General features: G+C 45.6%; 1 protein-coding gene across 1 annotated transcript in view; it reads right to left on the bottom strand.

The window, feature by feature from the left end:
• Positions 1–6,808: 6,808 nt before the first annotated feature.
• The window catches only part of LGI2 (leucine rich repeat LGI family member 2), a 32,352-nt gene continuing 13,181 nt past the window's right edge, over positions 6,809–25,979 (bottom strand). The window contains exons 6-7 of the mRNA XM_008059452.2: positions 19,537–19,701; positions 6,809–8,735 (exon numbers count right to left, since the gene is read on the bottom strand). Coding sequence (XP_008057643.2) covers positions 7,918–8,735; positions 19,537–19,701 — 983 coding nt within the window. The 3' untranslated portion in view covers positions 6,809–7,917. The remainder of the gene's footprint in view (positions 8,736–19,536; positions 19,702–25,979) is intronic.

Raw genomic sequence — 25,979 nt, 5'->3', positions numbered from 1 at the left:
GCTGGGCATGGTGGCTCACACCTGAAATCCTGGTACTTTGAAAGGCTGAGGCAGGAGGCTTGTTTGAGCCTGGGATTTGTGACCAGCCTAAGCAACATAGCAAGCCCTCAAATCTACAAAAAAAATTTTTTTTTGTTTGAGTTGAAGTCTCACTCTGTTGTTCAGGCTGGAGTGCAGTAACATACTCACAGTCACCCCAGCGTGGACCTGCTGGCCTCAGGAGATCCTTCTACCTCAGCCTTCCAAGTAGCCAGAACTACAGGCACATGCTGCCATGCCTGGCTAATTTTTTTTATTTATTGTAGAGACAAGGTCTTGCCAAGTTGTCCAGGCTGGTCTCAGACCTGCGGGCTCAGGCAATCCACTCTCCTCAGTCTCCCAAAGTGCTGGGATTACAGGCTGAGCCACCGAGCCCACCCAAAAAAAAATTTTTTTAAATTAGTCTGGCTTGGTAGTGAGTGTCTGTAGTCCCAGCTACTCAGGAGGCTGAGGCACAAGGATTGCCTGAGTCCAGGAGGTTGAGGTTGCAATGAGCTGTGGTCTTGCCACTGCATTCCAGCCTGGGTGACAAAGTGAGACTTCAATTAAAAAACAACAAAAAACGCTGAGGCTGGGTAATTTATAAAGAAAAGAGGTGTTTTGGGTTTGTTTGTTTGTTTGTTTTGGTTCATGCTTCTACAGTCTGTATAAGAAGACCAGTGCTGGCACCTACTTATGGTAAAATCTCAGGAAGCCTACAATGATGGTAGAAGGGAAGCCAGCAAGTCTCATAGAGAGAGAAGAAACAAGAGAAGGAGGTGCTAGGCTCTTTCAAGCAACCAGCTCTCACATGAACTCACTCATTACCATGAAAATGACACCAAGCCATTCATGAGGCATACGTGTTCATGACCCAAACACCTCCCACCAGGCCCCACCTCCAACATTGGGAGTCACGTTTCAACATGAGACTCAGAAGGATCAAACATCTAAACTATATCAGACTAGAAAATAATGCAAACCTGAAATAAAAATAGTTTGCAGTGGCCATATGTCCAGAAGTCTTAGGGAGGTTAGAGGAAACAAAAGCAGACCAGGGGTGAGTCCTACTAGGGTGGGCAGAGGATTGAGCCTGGGACAAGCAACAAGAGAGCTACTTTCTCCTGAGGTCCCAACTCTACTTTCACAGGCTCTGCTGCCTACCAACCTCGAAAGTAAACAGGTAGATGTGGGGACAGATGGGTTGGGGACACAACCTGGGGTCTCCCAGCCCTGCAACTGGAGGTGCTGATCAGAGCTCTGTGTTATTCCTGAGCATGACAAATGGTATGAGGTAGGGCTCAGAAAACTAGACTTGTTTCTCTCTGCCCTAGCAATTGTTCCTTGGAAGTTGAAGAGAATTTAGCTGCACTTTCTTTCTGTTTTCCATGGGCTTCTGGAGTAGACAGCTGGGGGTGTGTGTGGGAGTGTGTTCTCTGGGGCCCACATACAGCTTCCAGCAAGGGCTGGGTGTTCTGGAGTGGCATTTCCACGACAGTCGGCTTCTCCTGTGTCACCTTGGTTTACTGTCTGGCTGAAGAAAGGAGCAGTAGAAGCTTACATTCAGCAAGAGGCTGCCTGGTGCAGAGGCCAGGATGTAGGCTCTGTCCAAAGCCTTCAGTCTCAGCTCTGCTACCAATTTGTCAGGAAAAAAAAATCATTTGTGCCAATTAGACCCTGGTTAGTAAAGGGCTGTCCTGTCTGGGATGTCGGTACAGAAGCCAATTGCAAAGACAGATGATCAATGAAGGTGACATTACTTATGCCTCCAGTTCTTCTCAGACTGTTAGTCCTCACTTTGCTCTCTGAAAAACAGAAAATAAGAGTACTTGCCTTGCTAATGGGTACATGGTCAGGGCCAGGCAATGTACACAGAGCACTTTAGTCCCAAGATGAAATGCATTGGGATATTAGGATTCGTCTCTGCCTTAATGAGTTTCCAGCTTGCAGTTCTGAAAAAAATTTGTTCTTTTCTGCAATTCTCCACACACACAAAGCAATGATTGAATGATAAAGCAATAATGAAAAGAAACAAGGCCTTTTTCCTTTCCTTGCTAGTCAAAAGGGTACTTACTTCCCTTGGCCTGAGGTAACTTTTCCTCTTATGAGTTTATTATCTGAGTTCACAGTTCTTTTTCCACTCAAATGCATTGGGTCCAGGTGAATGGGTACGTGTGGTCAGTATCTATGCTGACCTGATCCATTCTGATTCCATGATCAGTATCTGTTCATTCTGTCTGGTTGGCACCTGTTGGTACCTTGCACCACCCAAGGAGTTATACTATTGTATAATCCCCTCCCTTGAGACAGAACCTGTGACCTGTTCCAAATCATTAGAATAGGGCAAAGGTGAGGGGATATTTGGTTATCATCTCTGTTTCACTCATTGCACAGTCACACACAGTTGTGGGATATAGAATTGTATCTTGTAGAAGACCTTGCCTTCTTGACTAGCTTTGTGCATGTATGACTTTCCCTCTTAATTAGATCTCACAAGGGCCAGAACTCTGCTCTTGAACATTTTAACGTGCCCCATAATATGCCAAAGTACTTGACACATTCTAAGTACAGTTTTATGTGATTTGGGTTTCTGATCCTTCATGTGTCCAACTAAACCAAATAGGCTTTAAATTAAGATACATGTGGCAACCAATTGCTGCACACCTACTATGTGACAGGCTAGATTCCAGACTCACAGAGAACAAGTCAAAAGTCTGACACTCAAGGAGTTCATGGTTCAACCCAACCAATGAAGTCTTGAATCTCACCTTCTTCTTACCAGGTAGAATCAGAAGATTTCCAAAGATTCCTAGAGTTCTTTGCCAATTGGTCAGGATTATAATTCCACAGATCAGGTAAAGATATCACTGTAAAGTTCTTCAGTGATTTTATTTTATTTTTTCTTAGAGACAGGGTCTCACTCTGTCACTCAGTCTAGAGTGCAGTGGTGAGATCATAGCTCACTATAGCCTCAACCTTCTGGCTTCAAGCAATCTTCCCACATGAACCTCCTAAGCATCTGGGACTATAGGCATGTACCACCATGCCTGGTTAAATGTTTTATTTTTCCTTTTTTTTTTTTTTGTAGAAACAGAGTCTTGCTATGTTGCCCAGTCTGGTCTCAACCCTCCTGTCCTGGCCTCTCAAAAAGTGGGGATTACAAACATGAATCATATGCCTGGCCACTTTTTTAGTGATTGTTTTAGTTTCCAAGTAAAAGAATCAAAAGACCTTGTGGTGCCCACGTTCCATTCAAACAGGGAGTGAGCCACAAAGACACTGCTGTCCCTCAGCAGCCCATCATGGGTGTCCCTTCAAGTCTATGACTCAAGCGGACATATCCACATTCAAGCAAACCAGAGATCAAAGCCATATTAGGCATGAACCACTTTTTATTCATAGACTTACAGAATATATTGAGGCATATTGTTGGTTAAATCTATTTACCAAAGGAGCTAAATATTCATACAACCTAAAATGCATCCATTGTAGTCTGTATACTGCAAAACTTACTTCCATATATATATATATATACACTATTCTTATTTTACCTAAGTTATGCATTTAAAATACATAAAAATGGTACCAAATGGCATACTGGCCTATTTTATCACAATTCTTATACATTCCTGATAGTCAAAAGGATCAAGAGAGAATGCATAGCTTCCTACTAGGAAAAAAGTAGACGTTGATACAAGCAATGAAATACAGTAAGGATAAGAGTGTCTCGGCTCAGATCTCAGTAGCTTTACAATACCCTTCTTACTTGAGTTAGCCCTACCACTGGCTGTCTTCTTTAGAAATTGGGATGCTGTTTAATTGCCCAGTCATCGTATCCTCTGCTTGCCTTGTAGAGGCAAAGGACATCATTATCACTTTTTCTTCTCCTCCACTTTAGTTCTACTCTTTCTAAAGAGTTTCTTCCAGAGCCATCTGCTCCACTTTTCTGTCCCTTCTCTTTTCATTGACCCCCAAGACAGGACCACTTTCTTACTGGATCAACAACTAGATTACAGCATTCCACTCTAGGATACTCTTGAACAGAAGAATCTTTAGCAGTTGCCTAATTAAAGAACTTTCTTCTGCAGCTGTGAGCGAGGGGAGAGACCTCTGCGGAAGAATCGGAAGCCAGCTAAAGAGATTTTCTTTAGGCGGCATGCAAACAGACTCCCCTCCGCAGGTCCCCCCATCTCTCCTTCATGATGCCAGCCTGGAGACATTTCCATCGTGAATGCTCCGGCCACCAAACCTCCTGTCTTCCATGCTGACTTCTTTCCTAAAAATACACAGCCTCTCGTTCCATGGGGAAGAAAAATGCAACACTGCCATTTCCAGCATGCTCCCAGAAGGCTGTGGATGGCCAGGAGCAATTCATCACTACTCGTGCATCCAGGCTTTAATTTTTGCCTTCACAGAACTCTTCGTGTTTATCAAAGGGACACTGGGACAAGAACCAGATGTATCTCAACCTTAGCAGCCCTCTCCTGGCTACGTGGGGGGTGAAACAGCCACAGCAGCTAGAAATCCTCTTTAGAACAGCAGAAAGCTATCTGAGCTTTCGGGAAGACTTTCAAGAGCGGGGCCCTGCCTGCAACAGCAGTTCCATGATGTCTGTCCATTGTTGAATGGACCAGTGGGTTGGAGGCTGTCTATTCAGCATGAGTTTCCTTCTGGTTATGGGTATTTGGTTACACTTTTTATTTTATCTTAAAGTGCTGTTATAGTCAAAATCATGGTTAAAAAAAAAAGAAAGTCTTTCCTCGGGAGGGTATAGCAGAGTGCCATAGAAAGAAAATACGATGCCTGCTGATCAGAGGGAAATGTCTAGATTTCCCACTCCCTCCTGGATAACTGTGGGCAGACAGCCTATTTAGATATTGCGTCCATTTCCTCCTCTATTAAAAAAAGAATACTATCTGCCCTCCAATCAACTGCAGAACTACTTACGAACAAATGAAATGAGCACTGATGTACATTCAAAAAATGCAAAGCTTTGCTGAAATGCAAGGTGGTCTGATTGTCCACTGCCCGAGAGCACAGTGCTCTTCATACCTAAGGTCTGTTTTTAGAGTCTTGATAACAGACCTATTCATGATGCTGTGGAATCAGGGGACAATACCATCCCTTTCAGAGAGGGCCTTAAAGCCACACAGCTGCACCAAGGGAGGGATCAGTCCAGGAGCCCAGCTACAGAGATGACAGAGAAGAAACAAGCCAAGCAGGTAACCACCCAATGGGTGATGAGAGAAAAGGGAGGAACAAGAGCCCCTCACCCTCCAGAGCTGATTTCCACAGGCGACGACAGTCCGCCAGTTTCTCTGACTTGGGTTTTGGTTATTGTTTCGTTTTTTGTTTGACGTTTTTACTGGAAGAAAGCTCCTTACAGAAATTGTTTAAAACTTCAGGGATTCTTGGGATGGAGCAGTAAGATTAATGAAGCAAAGCTTCCACCACCTCGTGCCAAGAACATCGATGCTCCTTTAGTTAAGTTAGCCAGAACAAATGTCTCCTCCCACAGCACAGCATTCTGTAGATTGCAGGCTCTAGTCTTGAAGAAAATAAAGGAAAAATCAAAGAAAGGAAAACCTGATTGCAGCTGAGGGATCACCTCTCTCTCACACCCCATTTATCATCTGTTTAGATTTTTCTTTCACTCCCTAGTGTCCCATCTGGACTCGACATCCCCCCATTCCAAGTCTTGGCACCCTGTGCTTCCTGGTTCTTCAGAACCTAGGCAATGGTGACCAGAGTGGTGAGTGCGGGTGGCCAGTCCCTAATTCATCCCTGCAGGTACAGCGGGGACCTTGGTGCCATGCTGCAGTGGCAGCACTGGGAAAGGACGCCCTGGTTACCTTCCCTACAGGTGGCAGGAACTGGTAACGTCACTTCAAACTGGCACAGGTGCTGGGACTGTCTAAATATCTCCTACTCTGTTTGCCAATTGCCCGTTTTACTGCCTGGGTTGTCTGAGGGGTTCCATGCACCAGAAAGAACAGCCTGCCCACCTTTACAGCTGGAAGAATGGCAAAACTGCTCCCTTTCAGCCTCCAATGTGGGGATCTGGGCAATTGCAGCACATTCACACCATCCAAGGAGGCAGAAGAAAGAGCAATTTGTACTTTAAAAATGAAAACAAACCACTTCTCTCCTGTGAACTTGGTATTTAGTAAAAGTTTCCAACAACCACACTACTGCATGTGGGTGAGTTCGTTCATTAAAATCCCTCGTTTCCTAGGCTGGGAGTCTCAGCCTGCAGTCCCAGAATGTACCCAAGAGTGCTGATGTAACATCGATGCATCATTCTCTGAGTGCTGTTTATTGCTTCAGTCTGCATTGCTTAAACACATTCACATTTGTGGCAAAACAGCTACCTACTCATGACATGGCAAATCATCATCAAAACAACTTAATACAGTGCAATATGACTGTACTGCTTTCGTGGCTAGGCGTTATCGGGCTACGCCTTCACAACTCCCCCTAAAAGCACACCCCTCAAATTCTCCAGAGAACCAGCAAACCAGGCAGAACATCCACTAGAAACATTCCACGCAGCCAGACCCCACTAGCTTCCCTGTTGTCTGCCCTGGAAAGGCCCATTTTGAATTAGGCCACCCAGTATATGGGACTCAGCATCAAACCAACCAGTCCCTACTGACCAGCCAAGACCCCCAGCCTGTAGAGGATGACCCCTGTGGGCCCCAGGGGGTTCCTTTGCTAAAGTGCTGGGGGAGTGTTACTGCCAGGAGTATCCCTGGTGTGGACAGCATCTTCAGGACGGCTTCCACACTAGCAGTAGCAATATCAGCAACTCAGCAAACCAGGACTGCTACATGAGTAGAGAGGAAGGCAGGTGGGCAGGTAGGTAAATTGGCATTCAATTACTTGAAATATAAAGTTGTCCAGAGGGCAAGGACATACACAAATCAAAGGGCCACCTCTAGGTTTCAAAGAGCATCCAGATCTGTGTAAAGTCCCCTCTGACTCCATAAAATCTCACTTCAAAAATGCTACCAAACACTCATCAGATGGAAATACCTGTTTCATCCCACTAAAAGGCGAAATGAAAAGCACCATTCAGTCTTTGGCCTGTCTGCAGGCTACCCACAAGCTCAAAGGATGGGTTCGCTGAAGCATGAAGAGCATCAAACAAGCATTATTGCTCTGGCCACCACGAGGGTCAGCTTTGAACTGCAAGAAACAGGGAAAAGCTCCTTTGTCTCACTCCTAGCCTATAGCCTGTGCAGGGCCTACACATGTGTCACCAGAACATTTTCTTTGTGGCAGAGGAAGCAATGTCAAACACTACACTGTTAACTAACATGCCCATGCCAAGCAACCCTCATGAGCCTATGAAACAGACAAGGTCTGCCAGGAAGGAGGATTCGGGAGGGCTGGGCATTACTCTCAGGAAACCGAGAGGGATCAAAATAGCACTGCTGAGTGTTAGAAGATTTTTAAACTAATCATCAGTGAATCTTTTCAGCTGACTTGGGCTTTTAGCGCTCTTACCAAAAAGATCACTAAAATGGAGTAAGAAGGGCCCACAGTTGGTTTTATTTCATTATAAGAGTGGTCCCATCTTATCCAATTTTCTCCCTCCTCATTAAAAAGGAAAAAAAAAAGCATATTACTTTTCTAGACGGTAAAGGGTAAATGCCATACTCTTTTCTCAGAAGGTACAGGCTGTAAGATGTCTCCTTAAATGGCAGAATGGGCACGTCATGCAGTTAGCCAATAAATGCAATCCCTGATTAAAATGTGAGTTCTAAAGTTTGAAAACTTCTAACTATTTCCCCAATGCATTGTAAATTTCAGAGCTCTGTGCCTGGCTTTTATGTATCTGTATATTTTTCTTCTGGGTCCTCTCTCGTGAGAGCTAATGCTACATGTCTTTAAAATTCACAAACTTAAGTCAACAATGATATGTTCAAAAATCTTTGTTTTCCCTTTGAAACTGGATGCGAAAAAGAAATCTCTCCTGTCGGTGGAGACGGCGGTGAACGAACGAGGCGCCTGCACGTAGATCTCCTTAAACTTTTTGAACAGCTGCTTCTCTTTATCCCACTGGTATATCTGGGAGAAGGTGTAATCACTTCCCAGGGCCAGGTAGTGATTATCCTTGAAAGAAAAGGGCTGCAGGGTCATGGCGCCCCGGGACGGAAGAGCCTGGATCTCCACGAACTGCTTGTTGTTCCACCTCATGACCCTGGAGTCCCCGATGAAGCGGGTGAGGGAGAGGTAGAGGGTGTTCTGCATGCGGAAACTCTTCACAGCCAGCACATCCTCCATGTTGGGGATGTCGCCGTGGGGGACGAACTTCTTAGAGCTTTTATTCCACTGGAGGATGATGGGGACTTGGGAGCGGCTGGACAGGATGAGATGCGACTTCCCATCGATATCCACAAATTCGGCGTCTGTATCCCTGAACCACTCGTGCAGAGACTGGTAAGAGTAGAATCCTTTGCTATTCCACTTGTACACTGTCGACAGCCCGGCTTTAGAGCTGTCCGCGATGACGAAGAACGTCTCGTCCTCGATCTGAAACAGCTCGATGTCATTGGGCTTGGAGATGCGAGACACTTCTATGTCTTGGAATTTGACGAACTTGGTCCAGCTCTCGTCGTATTTGTAAATGTGAGAGCCACCGAAGAGCTGGGCCACCACCACAAAGACCTGGTCATCGATGAGGATGGCCTTACAGCCCACGATGGACTGACCTGTGCTCCAAAATAAAGGAGAGGGGAATTAGTGCGGCAAAGGCCCGAAAGGCACCTCTACTGCAATGCCGGAATCCTCGTGCACTGCTGGCAAAACACATGAGAGGTCACTATGGGGCATGGTATGGTGGTTCCTTGAAAATTTAAACCTGGAGTTACCATGTGATCCAGCAATACCACTTCTTGGAATATACCCCGAAGAGTTAAAAGAGGTATCTGTGCACCCAATACTATAGCCCACGTGTTTGTACTTCCCCCAAATGTGATGGTATTTGGAGGTGGGGCCTTTGGGAAGCAATTAGGTCATGGGAACAGAGTCCTCAGGAATGGGATTAGTGCCCTTATCTAGACAGCCATCTATTAAGTGGGCTCTCGACACACAATGAATCTGCTAGTGTCTTGATGTTGGACTTCCCAGGCTGTAAGAAATAAATGTCTGTTTATAAGCCACTTAGGTCTAAGGTATTCTGTTATAGCAGCTGTCACAGATTAAGACACTCACATTCACAGCATTGTTATTCACAACAAACAAAAGATGAAGGCAACCCAGTGTCCATCAACAGAGGAATGGATAAACACAATGTGGCATATACATGCAATGAAATATTCAGCCCTAAAAGGAAGGAAAGTCTGACATACGCTACAACATGGATGAATTTTGAGGACATTATGCTAAGTTAAAGCCCATCGCAAAAAGACAAATACTATAGGATTCCACAAGTGTGAGATACCTAGGGTGGTCAGATGCACAGAGACACAAAGCAGACGGGTGATTGCTAGAGGCTGGAGGAAATGGGGAATGAGCGGCTGGTGGTAAACAGGCACAGAGTTATGGTTTTTCAGGATGAGTAGAGTTCTGGAGATTGGTTGTACAACAGTGTGAATAACCTAATACTCCTGAACCATACGCTTACAAATGAATAAGATGGCAAATTTTATGTTATGTGTATTTTGCCATAATTTTTTTAAAATCTTTAAAAAATGTGCTTCCTACCACCACCACCACCGCCGCCGCCACCCAAGAACCACCAGCACAAGAAAAAAAAAGTGCTTCCTCAGAAATGGCTATGTGAGATCATCAGGGTCTCTGGAGTCTGTAGAGGTAGGCAAATAACTAAGGAAATTCACTAACATGTCAAAGGAATTGCCTTCAAGCTATTCAAAAAAGGTACGTTCATTAGTCTGATTGAGCCATTCTACAAGGCACACATATTTCTTTTTTGAGTTGGAGTCTCACTCTGTCGCCCAGACTGGAGTGCAGTGGCCGCTCCCGGCCACCACAGCCTCGACCTGCTGGGCTCCAGCGATCCTTCCGCCTCAGCCTTCCAAGTAGCTGGAACTACAGGCGCACGCTACCACGCTCGGCTCATTTTTTGAATTATTGTGGAGATGAGGTCTCGCCAAATTGCCCAGGCGGGTCTCGAACCCTCGGGCTCAGGTAATCCACTCACCTCAGCCTCCCAAAATGCTGGGATTACAGGCTGAGCCACTGAGCCCGGCGGCACACATATTTCAAAACATGTTGTACACAATAAATATATAAAATCTTTATCTGCTAATTAAAAATAAAAATAAGTTTTAAAAGTGTATATTCTTAAAAAAAAAAAAAAAAAAAAAGCTTCCCAAATCCATATGGCAGAATGAGGTCGTTAAATGGACTTCTTCTCCTGGGATGTAAGCAATGGTAAACAGGTAGGAGGTCTCAGAAGCAGGAGAAAAAAAATGTTTCGAGTGCTCTTTTTTTTTTTTCGAGTTGGAGTCTCACTCTGTCGCCCAGAGTGCAGTGGCCGCTCCCGGCCATCGCAGCCTCGACCTGCTGGGCTCCGGCGATCCTTCCGCCTCAGCCTTCCAAGTAGCTGGAACTACAGGTGTGTGCTACCACGCCCGGCTGATTTTTTTATTTATTGTAGAGATGAGGTCTTGCCAAGTTGTCGAGGCGGGTCTCGAACCCGCGGACTCAGGCAATCCACTCACCTCAGCCTCCAAAGGCGCGGGATTGCAGGCTGAGCCACTGAGCCCAGCTTGGAGTGCTCTTGAAGACACTGGACTCTTCTGAGTTCGAGAACCCAAGGAAGCCAGAGGAGGCAGAACAGGATAGTGTTAAACATTATGACCTAGACCAGGTGGCCTGGGATTCAAAACCCACCCACACCGTGTAAGCTTTCTGACCCTGTGGCCAAGCAGGTCAACTCTCTGTGCTCGAGTTCCTCATCCACGACATGAGACTTAGGATGCCGCCAGCGCTGACCCTACAGGTGACTGTAAACACTAAGTGAGATCATTCATGGCAAGTGTTTTTAGCACAAAGCACCTGCATGTAGGAGGTGGTTGATCATTCATGGCTATCATTATTGGACAATTGAAGCAATTGTTACTATATAATTAAAAGACCATGCCCCTTAGCACTTGCCCATAGCAGGTACTGAATGAACATCTAGAAAAGGAGCAGTGGTCTCAACACTCTAGCAGATGCATCAAAACTGGAAATGTGCAGGGACAGGGGACCACCTTCATGGTGACACTCTGGCGCACCTCCAATCATCCTCTCCCACCCTGCACCCAGACCCTCTCCCACCCTCCCCACTCCAGAAGACCAGCCAGAAGGCAAGGAACCACCTACAAGACCAATGACCTTCGACCTAGATGATTTAATTAGAAGTTATTTTCCCCTTAACTTTCTAGGAAATTTGGACCAAAGTGAATTTGGTCTGTAAATTACAAAAATAGTTCCCCACTTTCTGTCCTGAGGATTAACTTTGGGGGCAGATGGTGGGTGGTTTTCAGAATGGCATTTACTCATTTACTTTTATTTATTTATTTTAAGTCGAGGTCTCACTCTGTCACCCAGGCTGGAGTGCAGTGGCACAATCATGGCTCACCGCAGCCTTAAACTCCTGGGTTCAAGCTGTCTCAGCCTACTGAGTAGCTGGGACTATAGGCATGTAATACCTGGTTAATTTTTTTTTTTGTAGAGACAGGGTGTCGATGTGTTGCCTGGACTGATCTCGAACTCCTGGCCTCAAGCAATTCTCCTGCCTCGGCCTCCCAGAGTGCTGGGATTATAGGTGTGAGCCACGGTGCCCAGCCTACTTTTCTCTTTTACTATTCTGGTCTTCTTGCAAGCATCTGATCCCTTTTCTTTGTGTAAAACAAATTATCGCATATTTTTTCTTAAGGCTAAAACCATTAAACATTTACCTGCACAAATTTTGAAAATAATAAGTAAAATGTATCAAGTATGTACTTATGTACACTACTCTAAGTACTTTACATGTATGTACTCACTCACTCTTTATAACAACCACAGAAGGCAGGTACTATCCTTATCATCATCACTGCCATTTTACATTTACATCTATCTTACATTTAAGGGTGCAAGTGAGACACGGAGAAGTTAAGTAATTTATGCAAAGTCACATAGCTAGTACAGCCTGGGATTTAAATCCAGGTTGAGTGGTTTCAGTTCATACACTTCCATCAAAGAAGCAAAAAGCAGAAGGAAGCAAATGAAATCCCTGTGATTTTTATTGAATGTGCAATAACACTTAATATCTTGATATCTTTTTAAGTTTTAATCTATGTGCATATTCAAATATGTTTCTTTTAAATGGGGCTTATACTATGCATGTTTCTTATAATCTACTTTTTTCCACTTGATGCCTATGTTGTGAGTATTTTCCCAAGTTATTTAATTTTCAATAGCCTGACTTTTTTCATACTGCACGGTATTCCATTGCATGGGGACCATATGTTATTTAATTAATCCCTTACTGCCGGACATTGCCTTTATTTCTAGTTTTTACTTATTGTTAATAATGTGCTTCCTTTAAGATATTGTTAAGGGCTGGCTCATGCCTGTAATCCCAGCACTTTGGGAGGCTGAAGCAGGAGGATCGCTTGAGGCCAGGAGCTGGAGAACAGCCTGGGCAACATAGTGAGACCTCATGTCTAAGGAAAAAAAAAAAGTTAAATAACATGTTTTGATAACATCTGGCAGTGTTCTCAAGTGTAAGAATTGCTGGGGTAAATGTGTACATTTTTAAGGAGTTCGGGTTAGATTGCCAAGCTGCTCTTCAAAAGCTGTATCAGTTTCTACCCTGCCAACGCTGAGTGTGCACCCTCCCCATCCCATCCCTGAGCGCCTGGCTATGGAAGCTACTGTCCCCTATAAGCATCCTAGAAGGTCAGAGCCAAGGGACTGCATGAAACAGAAGGAGTTCCTCTCCTGGAGAGTCTCCACAATGCCTCTGTCGGAGTAAACACTTCTAGCCTTTGGAGTTGTCAGCAGCAGATACTTGTGCGTGTGTTTGAATGTGGGAAGAGGGATTAGAGGCTAGAACACGCTTGACGTGCAGAAATCAAAAGGCAAACAACATAAACCAAAACTGGGAGAGCTGAGAAGAGACGTGGCGAGAACAGGGAGGAATGAAACTTGGTGTGAACATGGCCACGAGTCTCTCTCTCCCCCGGGCAAAGATGAACAACTGGAGTTGCCCCTTCTGCACCATGGTTACCAGGGCTGCAAAGGAGGAAGCACATGGCTTAAGAGACCCTTGCCCCACTGTGCTGACTCTGGGACCACCCACGGCCAAGCAAGAAGACAATGAGGCATGCATGGCCCATGAGGGGAGAATGGTCTGTGGTTTTTAGTTTAATTTTTTTTTTTGGAAGACTATACTTGGTTTGACTAGAGTTGTGTGTCATTCCTAAGCCAATCGGTGTGGCCTGGGAAATAGGAGACTGTGATTGGCTGAGCCTGAGTCATGTGACCAGAGGATAGGTATTTAGTGAATTGGCAACCCAAAACCATATTGGAGGGTGAAGGGGCATTTCTCAAAGTGGAGGAAATTTTTTTCTTATGTTTAAGATATAAAGATTGAGTTTGAATTTTTTAAATATATGTGTGTGTGTATATATATATATATATATATATATATATATATTTATTATTATAAAGATGTTGGATACAATTCAGGATTAAGTATACAAGTGGTCATCATAGAGATAAAGTTTTGGCCTCCTTTTGAATTTTTTTTTTAATTTTTCTGTAGAGACAAGGTCTCACTTTTTTTGTCCAGCCTGGTTTCAAACTCTTGGCCTCAAATGAGCTTCCCGCCTTGACATCCTAAAGTGGTGGGATTACAGGCATGAGCCGCCACTCCCATCAGAATGCAAACTCCTTGAGGGCAGACGTTTCTAATCTGGTTTGTTTGCCACAATGTCCCCAGCATCTAGAATGTGCCTGGCTCAGAGTAAGTGCTCAAGAAATCATTCTTTGTGAATGAACGAATAGTGAACGAATGAATTTGAGAATGCCACTAACTGCAGTACATTAGAAAGGCAGATGGAGAGCAGTGCCATGCAACCAAGGTCAACCTGGGAGAGGGAAGAATTGGGTGCAAACACAAGAGGACCTGGGCTCTGCACCGGAATAAACAGTGGGTAGTTAGACATGCCTGAGCCTTGATCTTGTCATCTGTAATGTTGTGAGAAGGATGCAGCTTCAGGAAGCTCTTGCAATGGTCTCAGCACTCAGTGAATTCTTACCACACCCTCAGTAAGGCACATCGACGCCCCTCTCTACAGATGCAGAAACCAAACCTCAGAAGTATTTCCCAGTTCATGGCAGAGTCAGGAGGACAACTTATGTGTGCCGTTTTCAAAACCTGAACTCTTGTAGAACAGATACCACCTCTCTCAGAAAGGGTTTCTGTCCTCCACCTATGGGCAGGCATAGATACGAACAGTGCTGGGTGGTCACAAGAGAATGGAAAAATACTAGGCAGCCATGAAGAAATCACATGACTGGGCCAGGCACAGCGGTGCCTCATGCCTGAAATCCCAGCACTTTAGGAGGCCGAGGCAAGAGGATTGCCTGAGCCCAGGGGTTCAAGATCGGCCTGAGCAACTTGGTGAGACCTCATCTCTACAATAAATTGAAAAATTAGCTGAGCGTGGTGGTGCACACCTGTAGTTCCAGCTACTTGAAAGGCTGAAGTGGAAGGAGCCCGGCAGGTCTAGGCTGTGGTGGCCATGAGCATGCCACTGCAATCCAGCTGACAGGGTGAGACCCCAGCTCAAAAAAAGAAAGAAATAAAGGGAGAGAGCGAAGGAGGGAGGGAGAGAGAAAGAAGGAAGGAAGAGGGAAGGAAAGAAAGATTAAAAGAAAGAAAGAAATCACATGACTGCCAAGAATAGGACCCGTTTATCAGAGGCTCCAGAAACCTGGTTACAAGATTTATTGTCTGCCTGGCCTAGAGATTAAACCTGTAAACTAGTTTAATACAACATGGCAATATATGTGAACAGCAAGTGACCTTCAGGCTCATTATACCCAGATATGGGTAGAAAAGGAGAGGGTACTCAATTCTGGGAAATCTCCCCTCTTTTCCTGGAAAACCCATGAATATTCTGCTCCATAATATGAATATTCCACTGTTAGTTAGATATAGCTATGAGAAGAAAAACCCAAACTCCACTGGGCCTAACTCACTCTCGCCAGCATGCCTGGGCATTCCTTTTCTCTTGAGTGAGTACTTTTGCTTTATAATAAAACTCTTGCAGCCAGGCATGGTGGTTCACACCTATAATCCCAGCACTTTGGGAGGCAGAGGCAGGAGAACTGCTTGAGCCCAGGAGTTCAGGATCAGCCCAGGCAACATAATGAGACACTGTCTCTACAAAAAAAAAATCAAAGAAAATAGCTGGGCATAGTAGTGCATGACTCTAGTCCCGGCTACTCAGGAGGCTGAGGCAAAAGGATAACCTGAGCCCATGAGGTTGAGGCTGTGGTGAGCCTGATTATGCCACTGCACTCCAGCCTGGGCGACAAAGTGAGATGCCCAACTCAAAAAAACAAAAACTGGAAGGCTGAGGTGGAAGGATCACCAGAGCCCAGCAGGTCGAGGCTGCAGTGGCCAGAAGTGGCCACTACACTCCAGTCTGGGTGACAGAGTGAGACTCCAACTCAAAAACAACAAAAACAAAAACTACCAAAGGCAAACAACAGATTCAGTGCAATACCTATTAAATTACCAACATCATTCTCAGACCTGAAAATGACAATACAGAAATTGTTGACATAAACAACCAAGAATTGCCAAAACAATCCTTAGCAAAAGAAACAAAGCAGGAATCACACTTCCAGACTTCCAACCTTACAGTAAGCCTAGTATTAATCAAAACAGCCTAGTATTAATCAAAACAGCCTAGTATTGGTACAGGAACAGGCATATAGACCAATGGAACAGGATAGAGATTCTGGAAGCAAAGCTTCAATTTCTCAACCAACTCATCTTTGACAAAGCCTCCAACAACAACCACTGGGAAGAAGAGAACCTATTCAGTAAATGGTGCTGGAAAAACTGTCTGATCACCTGCAGAAGATTGAAACGGGACCCCTACCTATCACCATACACAAAAATTAACTCTAAATGGATCAAAAACCTAAACGTAAGACGTCTAACTATAAGAATCTTAGAAAATGCAGGAGACATCCTTATGAAAATTGGAACTGGCAACCAATTCCTGATCAGAACCCTAAGTGCCCATACCGTAAGAAATAAGATAGACAAGTAGGACCGCATCAAATTGACAAGCTTCTGCAATGCAAAAGAAACCATCAAGAGAGCAGGGAGACAGCCCACAGAATGGGAAAAAATATTTGCCAATTGTATATCTGACAAAGGCCTAATATCTAGGATCTATAAGGAACTCGATGTGCCAAAATGAGAGAAACAAACAGCCCCATTAAAAAGTGGGCAAAGCCAGGCTCAGTGGCTAAGCCTGTAATCCTGCACTTTTGGGAGGCTGAGGTGAGTGGATTGTCTGAGCTGCGGGTGGAGACCCACCTGGGCAGGCGAGACCTCATCTCTACAATAAATCAAAAATCAGCTGGGCGTGGTAGCGTGCCTGTAGTTCCAGCTACTTGGAAGGCTGAGGTGGAAGGATCGCCGGAGCCCAGCAGGTCGAGGCTGCGGTGGCCGGGAGCGGCCACTGCACTCCAGTCTGGGCGACAGAGTGAGATTCCAACTCAAAAAAAAAAAAAAGTGGGCAAAATACATGAATAGACACATCTCAAAAAAAGATATAAGAGCAGCCAACAGACACATGGAAAAGTGCTCAGTCTCACTCATCATCAGAGAAATGCAAATCAAAACCACACTGAGATATCACCTAACGCCAGTAAGAATGGCCATTATTAATAAAACAAACAACAGATGCTGGCGAGGATGCGGAGAAAAAGGAACACTTCTACACTGCTGGTGGGAATGCAAACTAGTACAACCTCTTTGGAAGACAGTGTGGCAATTTCTGAAAGAACTAGAAATTGACCTTCCATATGATCCAGCAATTCCTCTATTAGGAATATACCTGGAAAAACTCAAGTCATTCTACCAAAAAGATATCTGCACATGCATGTTTGTCGCAGCTCTATTCACAATAGCAAAAACATGAAACCGACCATGCTGTACATCAAAGCTGAACTGGATTAAAAAATGTGATGCATATACGTAATAGAATATTATGCAGTCATAAAGAAGGACAAACACATGAACTTCACAGCAACTTGGATGGACCTAGAGTCTATCATACTCAGTGACCTATCACAGAAACAAAGAACTAAGTACCACATGGTCTCACTCATAAGCGGACCTTGAACAATAATCACAATACTCTAAGAAAGGGATTGGCAGTAGTGGGAAACTGCCAGGGGAGTGGGGGTGGGATTGACAGTTGAGGGAAACTGCCAGGCGAGGGAGGGGCACACCTCATCAACAAGGGTACCTGCATAACGAACATTTGTATACCTAACCCTGAACTGTACTCCACATCTTTAAAATAAAGAAAACTCTTACTTTTGCTTTTGTCTTATTCTGACTCATTCTTAATTTCTTTCTCCAAATGGTGTCAAGAGCCTGAGTACCTGGCTGAAGTTGAGAGTCTCACCAACTTCAGGATACCTAGGCCCACCCGTATCAAGGCAACTCACAGTTACAGCATAAGGGACTGTTGTGAGCTTCCCAAGAGGTAAACCAGGGTCTGGCGCCAAGGTCATCATGGGAACTCCCTGTACAAGAGCAAAACTTCACCCTGCTCCCACTTCCTACCCTGGGGAGGGAGGAGTAAAGGCAGAGAGGCCAGTACGTGCACTCCTCCCTCTCCTCCAAGCCAGGAAGCAGAAGGAGCCCTCTCATCTCTTTTTCTGGGCTTCCCCAGCAGCCTCTCCGCCTGCGCTGAGTATGCACTTCCAAGAGGGCTGCCCTGGCGACGGGAGCAGCACCAGGAGGCCAGATGGCCCAGCAGTGGCCGGCTCACCTTCAGAGCATCCGGACGTGTGTCTCACACTGTGCGATCAGGGTCATTAGAAGCTCTCCTCCCCGAGGAGTGAAACGACACTCTCCCTGCCCCCCAGGTCCCTGCATCTGCTGGGCAGCCACTTTGTGCCTGGGAGACTCCTAGGAGCCGCCCAAACCAGAAACACTGCCGGACGTGCAGCTCGCAACAGTCAAACGCTGCCACATCAAGATCCTCGAAGGAAACCCTCCCCTGGGTGGCAGCTAGGCTCTGGTGGCACTGTTTGCAACGTGAGTGTTATGATCAGACTGCACTTTGATAAATGTGAAGTCTTTCCTCTAAGGCCATGCCACCCTGCATGTGCCAAATCTCGTCTGATAAATGAGAAGTCTTTGAAAGATTATTTTGAATGTATCCACTTATTTAAAAAACAAGTAGACAGCCCATTTTACTATTACTAAGGCCCTGGGATCCCAGCATTGAGAGAAGCATGAACTAAATCATAACCCAATGCCTGGATTCAGGAATCCATTTATTCTTATTTTGTATGCAATCATTAAAAGAAAGCAGTCATCACTAGGACCTGGCAAGGGGGCACTAGGAACAAGCAATAGGGTGTGTGTGTGTGTGTGTGTGTGTGTGTGTGTGTGTGTGTGTGTGTGTGTGTGTGTGTAACATATTGGTTAACAATCGGTTTAAGAGAAAGTCAAACTACTTAGCTGCTACAAATTATGGTCTGTTCAGGGATTCTCTGTGTGAGTTCTCACCACTACTAGAAAATGCCTCCCACCAGATGCAACCAATTACCCTCCCTTTCCAGACAAATCATCAACAATAAACAGGGGCCAGGTGCAGCGGTTCACACCTGTCACCCCAGCAGCGTGGGAGGCCAAAGCAGGAGGAATGCTTGAACCCAGGAGTTGAAGACCAGCCTGGGCAACACACAAGACCTCATCTCTACAAAAATTGAAGAAAAAAAAAAAAGCAATTAGCCAGGCACGTTGGCACAACTGTACCAGCTACTTGAGAAACTGAGGCAGAAGGATCATCTGAGCCCAGAAGTTCGAGGCTGCAGTGAGCTGTGAGCATGCCACTGCACTTCCGCCTGGGCAACAGAGTAAGACTCTAACTCAAAAATAAAACAGGCTGAGGCAGGAGAATCGCCGGAGCCCAGCAGGTCAAGGCTACGGTGGCCGGGAGCGTGCCACTGCACTCCAGTCTGGGTGACAGAGTGAGACTCCAACTCCAAACAACAACAACAACAAAAAACCCAAAACAAAAAGCAATAAATAGAATCACCACCTGAACTTTCTGCTCTCACCAATAACTGACCATGCCAAGAAAAAGAAAACTGCAGGGATGGTGTGGATGGGCTAGGATGTGTTCCCCCAACAATTTAGAAAGCTGAGCTCTGCCCTCCATATGACAGAGAGCACTTCTTCCCTCATGGGCTTGAGGCAATGCTGAAATGAGGTCGGTATGACTGATCACAGCCATCACCCACCTGTGATGTTGTCGTAGCTCCGGAAGTTCATTTCAATGTGGTCCCACTCCAGCACCATGCAGTTCTCCATGCTGGGCTGCGCGATGGCCACGTACACGTCGTTCTTGGAGTTGAACGTATCTACCGAGACCGACTGGTAGGGCAACGTTTGGTGAACAACAAAATCTGAGAATGGGAGTTTTAAAAGAGAAGCATTCATAAGCTCTCTGGCAAGAATCATCAGCTGCCATCACCCTTCTATCCTTCCTATCATCACATCAGTTCCGCCATGAGGTGGAGGGAGGAGCAGGAAGGAGGAGGGAGGAGCAACACACACATTTTATTTCCTTCAGGAGATTCCAGAAGGATCCCGGCTGGGGCAGGATTATCAGACCGAGCGCACAGCTTCTCGTGCAGTTTCCTGGAGATAAACAAGCTCTGAGAGTTTGGCTAAAGGATCCCAAAGTTTTCAACAAATTTGGTGAGACCTGGCTTTCAAAATGACAAGATGGAAAAGATGCTTGCAACGTCATGCAAGCTATGACGAAGGGGTGCTGTGGTTCGATTAGTCTGGAAAATGAGGCCCTTCTAGCCCTCCCAGAACAGCTGCAGCAGGAAAGAAGCCTTTTCAGTTTTGCTTGGTGTGGTGCTTCTCAAATGTATCTGACCCTGTCGGAAGACAACGCCACTGTGTATTCAGAGCTAACATCACTCTGTCCAAATGGCATGCTGAGCATTTGGAAACAAAACCCAACCCTTTGCCGTGGTCTCCAGGCTTATTAACCCACAGTGGGGGTAGTTCACCTAAGGTGGCTGGCTGGTGACTGGGCTCGGTGCAGTAGGAAGTCACTGCTGTGCCTCATGGCTTCACAGCCTTCCACAACTCCAAAGCTGGTAACAGGAGATCTGTGGGGCGGGGCGGGGGGGGGGTGTTCAGGGACTCAGATCCCCTCCTATTTAAGCATGAGATCTACTCTTAAAGTTAGTGGTAAGTCAATGCTCCTCACCTACATTGCTTCCCAAGCTGTGACCAACTCTAGAAACAATCACCTAGGAACAGGTGAAAATGCCCTTGGAAGCAAGGATAGTTGGCGTGGGGGGCAGTGGGTAACTAGAGAAATCCAGTGAAAAAAGGGACTCTAACACACACACGTACACACACTGTAGTTGAAGTTATTTACCTGGCCAGAGATGCTTCCGTGTATTATTTCTTGACAGCCTGAATGAGCCCTGAGGAAAACACGGGGTCATGGCGGATGCCCGGCTAAGGAAAGTCATTCCTAGGAGGAAATCCCGGCTTCGCTCGTCTCTTCCACTCAATCCTTACCTATTCCTACTCAAGTCTCCTCTGAAAAGTCTTCCTGGACCAGTCCAATTCATGAGACCCTCCTGTCTCCCTGGACTCATAACAAGGCACTGTTGTTTAAATCTTATTATTCACTATGGATCCAAACAATAATATCAGAGTTCAAGTTGGAGCTATGGGAGGGATCTTAGAGCCTTGAGCTCAGAAGGGGTGAGTGTACGGCCGTGGCCATGCAGCCGGGGTGGCATGACTGAGGGCTCCCCGAGGGGGGTCGGGGGCCTGCACTTCTCTAAGCCCTCCAAAGCTCAAGCCCGTGACAACCATCCGGGAAATAAGTGCTGATCCGGAAGCCTCGTCGAAGATGTCCAACGGGAACAGCGACCGGGGCCACTCCGTAGTTAGTCAAGGAGGGACAGTGCAGGGAGAAATAGAGGCAGGGAGGAGGTGAGAAGGACTGAGTGAGTGTTGAGGTGGGAAGAGAAGAGCCAGTGACCTGTGGCAGGAGGAGCAGGGAGGGGCAAGGGGGAGGGGAACATGAGGCCGGGAGCAAACACTGTGTCCAGAGACAGACAGCCGGCCTGAGACTATTTCCCACACTGCAGCCCTGTTCTGGTCGCCTCTCTCTGAAGGGCTCACTTTCTTTATTCTCATGATGGCAGCGGCAGCACTTACTTCCCAAGCTTGATGGCAAGTAACGCTGGTGGCAAAGTCCATCTCAGGTCTGAGGAAGGACAGTCTTCCCCCCGTCTGTTGGGAGCCAACATCTATAGCTACATGGCTGAGGCCTGTAAAGGCCCATCTGGAAGATCGCCTCTGACATAGGATATCAGTTATACCTATAATATTGGCGTGTGATTAGTGACCAGTGTGCATACATGGCAGTAAAACGTATAAGTAAATCTCAATACACCTGATGGAAAGTGCATAGCAGAATTATTTCTCTCTGTCTTTCTAAGTTTTGCTTCTTTCTAGATATTTTTTAACTTCTATTTCCTGGTAGACTGGGTAGTCAGCTCTTGTTCCCGAAAGCTGTTTCCCCTAGGGCTAAGATTAGAAACTAAATTACCATGATAGTTTTGTCACCCTGCCCCTAGCCAGGTAGAATGTTTTCTTTTGTTTCGTTAATTACCGAAACTCTGTCTGCTTCAGCCCATGGCCGCCATCTTGGCAAACCTGCATTTCCTTGTTCAAGAGTGTGACAGCTACTATTTGATTTTTAGAGTAGACTTGTTGGGATAAAATATATACATATACACTCATAGCTGCGTAAATCTATGCTTGCTGTTTTGTTTCCTTTTGCTACATTATTCAAGTGTAATAGTTACTATATGATTTATAAAAGAATTAACGATAAGGTATTAGCTTAATAGGATATAGCATAGTATTAAAGTCCAATAACTAGATCATATGAAAATTAAAGTTTAGACATATGAAACATATGAATTATAGTAAAGTTTTGTAGTTTAAGAATAAGTTTTAGCTGAGTTATAAGGCATTATGTTAAATCGTAATAGGATAATAGTATAACTGACAGTTAAGTCATTTAACTAAACTTATAGATTATAGTATAGTGTTAAGTTGATAATATTAATTGTTAAAAATATTGGGAATCAGTGAACTTGGATTGAACCTAGAGTTAACTCAGGAAAGTTTTTTGTATTAATCAGTGTATAGAGCAAAGAGTATAATATGAATGATTCATTGAACATTATGGAAAACACTTTGAACGATTTGTATTGAAATTGTGCACCTGTGACCTTAATGTAAGCACGGCAGGCATCATGGAATTTGAATTGTTTGCTTGGAAATTGCAGATCTCGTGGTGGTCTTGTGATGCATAGTTTGTAAAGCACGGAACTTGTACGCCCCCAGTGAGTGATTATCACATTGCTGGAGGGTATAGAAAATGGTATATAAGTTGGAAAAGGTTTGAATAAAATCGGCTCCAGTCCTGATCAGACTGTTCCCAGAAGAACTGCCTCCGAGTGGTCTTCTCGCTGTCCAGATTCTCTGGTGCGGGTCCTAACCCACCCTTGGTCAGTGCTGGCCACCGACACCCGTCCTAGCCACCGACAGGCCCATCTATTTTGATGGCATTTAAGACAAGATGCAGGAGCTGAGCCACCGCCTTCTTGCTGAATGACCGTGGGCAACGGACTTAACCTCCTGCCGTAGTTTTGACATCGTCCATTACGACGCATACTCATGGAGCCTAGCACAAAGTGAATGCTCAATACACGGTAACTTTGGTAGGTATCTCTCCTTCCGTTCTAGGTATACAGCGGGTGCTAAATACATGCGTGTTGGCTCATCAAGGGTGGAAAGGCTGGCCTCGCCCCGTGGCCCACTCAGAAGACTAGAGTAGAAGGCTGAGGGACTCAGGGAGAAGAGGGAGGCCACTGTGTCACCGGGAGCAAAGAGGAGGCTGCTTCTGCAGCCTGACAGGCAGGTGGTGACAGGCAGAGTGTGAACAAGTGGCTCTGGTGGCCAGGGTACCACTCCATCTGGCACCTCCAAAGAGAGAACAGAGCATCCCAGTGAAGGGCTGGGGCTCAGAGGTAAAGCACACTGGGCTTTGGATTCTTGCCCTGCCACTTTTAGCTACGTGACCTTGGGCAAGAAACTTGAGCCTCGGGATCTTCATCAGTAAAATGAGGGTGACATCTGGGTCATAAGGTTGCTGTAGAGATGAAATGCCAGAGAGAACAACAGTACGCGGCACAGTGCCCAGTCTATGGTGATCACTCTGTAGTTGGTGTATGCCACATTGTTGTTGCCTGCTAGAAGACTCAGGGACAAGTCATCATGGGTCCTACCCCCACCCCTCAACCCAGTCCCCAAAATAACAGTGTTGTTCAGTCAAAGCTGAAAAACAGAAAAAAGTGAACCTCTGTCCTCTCCTAGGGGCGCTGGCAGTGCCAGTGTAGAAGCCAGAGAGCATGTGCTGACTGCACGAGGCTTTGCTGGTTTCTGGGTCCACACGTAGACAAGCCAAGGAAGGGGAAATGGCCGCTGTCATCGTGTGCTCCCTCTCCCGGGGATCTAAAAGGACTCAGAGAATACAGCTGCATTCTTTTAATTACAACCGAGATGGCTATAAACTCTCCCGACATCTCCAGTTGCATTCGACTCATCCGAGTCTGCCAAAGGTTCTAAACACTCCCGCGACGCCCATAATTCACTGTCTCCTCGTTCCCATTAGCTCCACTGCACTCTGAATTCTCAGAAACGTGAGCATTCGCTTAAAAAGGCAGGCCATTTAAAGTGCAGACCAAACATTTCCGTTTCTATTGAAGCATCCCAGGATGAAAAAGAGCTGCCGGAATGGAGAGCCTTTTACAAATCTGGCCTTTCCCCAGAGAGTGGTTTCCTAATATTTTCTATGTACGATCTGGCATAACACAGATTGTTAAATCATTTGAAGTCCAAGTCTAATTCTTAATAGGAGACCCCACCCACCTCGTCCCACTCCCAAAAAGGAAGAAAAGAAAAAGAGAAAAAGAAAGGAGTGAAAAGAAAATGATGGGTGCCTATGTGTTTGTGGGTATCAGAGGAGAGGACTGGAGGAATTTAAATATCTTCTCCCATTGCTTAAGCCCAGAAGTTCGAGACCAACCTGGGCAACACGGTGAGACCTCGTCTCTACAAAAAAATTTTAAAAAATTAGCTGGGCATGGTGGTGCATGCCTGTAGTCTCAGCTACATGGGAGGCAGAAGGATTGCCTGAGCCCAGGAGGTGGAGACTGCAGAGAGCCATGACGTCACCACCTGGGTGACAGAGTGAGATCCCAACTCAAAAACAAACAAATAACCAAAACCAACAACAACAACAAAACACAATCAATATCTCCTCCTACCCCCAACATAACTTGCCTCTCACAAACAGCAAACCCCATTCACTGTGAAAAGATCTCGAAAATACATGTATTGATATGACATCAATTTACCAGTGTTAAAATATTAATGGCACTCTGCAAAAGAGCTGCCACTTCCATTCACAATGGATTAAGTTCATGATGTCAGTGGGACTCTTACAATTCAGGCCTTTCTCCCACCGGAATCAACAGATTTTTACATAGCTATTTATAGCACTTGCAGAAAATAAATTATACATGATGCCCATCCCACTGGGAGAGAAACTGCACATTAATGCATTATTTCTCTTTGCATTTTCATCAGCCCTGAAATAGGGAAGCTAACAGGACAATTAGGATGCAAAATTCACTCTCTCTAAGGAATTTAGTGAATTATCCACCTAACACGGGGAATCATCAGTAGGTAGCAGGGATTTTTGAGGTGGCTAAAAATAGACTTGGAGAGGAGGGTTATGGAAGGACTGACGAATCTGAAGAACTGAGACAGCCCAATGGAGGCTTTGTGGTATCCATTACACCCGTTGGCCAGAGAACAGAATGATAACAATAACTTCCTCTCTCTGGGAAAAACAGGGTGAGAAACCCACCTGAAAAAATGTACTCCCTTCCTGAAAATCTGAGCTAAATTATGGAAAGTGGCGTACGTGGAAAACATGCTTCTTTCTAACCGCTAGTAAGGATATGATAACCGGACCGTGAACTCTCAAGTCTGGCTTTACATTTTTCCCTCCGTCCTTACTCATTTCCTCCCAGTCTTTCAGGAAGCACCAGGGGCCGAGGCTTGCTCTGAGCAGCAGAGTCAAACCCCAAACACTCACGACTGATTGACCCAGTTCTTACACGGAAGGGACTGTATTTGAGGCTGGGACACAACTTTACTGCACCACTTTTTTCCGTTGGAAGTGAAAACCACAAGCAAGAGCGAATCTGTTCCTGATTCTGAAAGGATGAAACCACCGTGAAGTCAGAGTCATCAACTCCCTTTTGCCAGAAAGCCTCCTGCTGACTTTCCTAAGTTGAGGAGGAAGCTGTTCGTGAAGACAGATCTGCATAAGACACAGGAGGCCCTACAATGTGTTGGAGGCTCGTGTGAACCCACAGGCCCCAGGTGTAGGACAGTTTTCAGGACCCAGCTACCTCAGTTCCAAGCCACGTGCATTCTAATAACAGCTCTCAGAGCCTGGGTCATTTCTACAAGGCCCTGAGGTCAGCAAACATGTTCTCTTGTATATACTATTTTCTATTTCCATGGCCCTCTGCAGCCATGCCACTTCTCTCAGACT

The sequence above is a fragment of the Carlito syrichta genome, unplaced genomic scaffold, assembly GCF_000164805.1.
Source record: "Carlito syrichta isolate Samal-C Ts95f unplaced genomic scaffold, Tarsius_syrichta-2.0.1 Scaffold304090, whole genome shotgun sequence".
NCBI lineage: Eukaryota > Metazoa > Chordata > Mammalia > Primates > Tarsiidae > Carlito > Carlito syrichta.
This window is presented reverse-complemented; position numbering and strand designations above follow the sequence as displayed.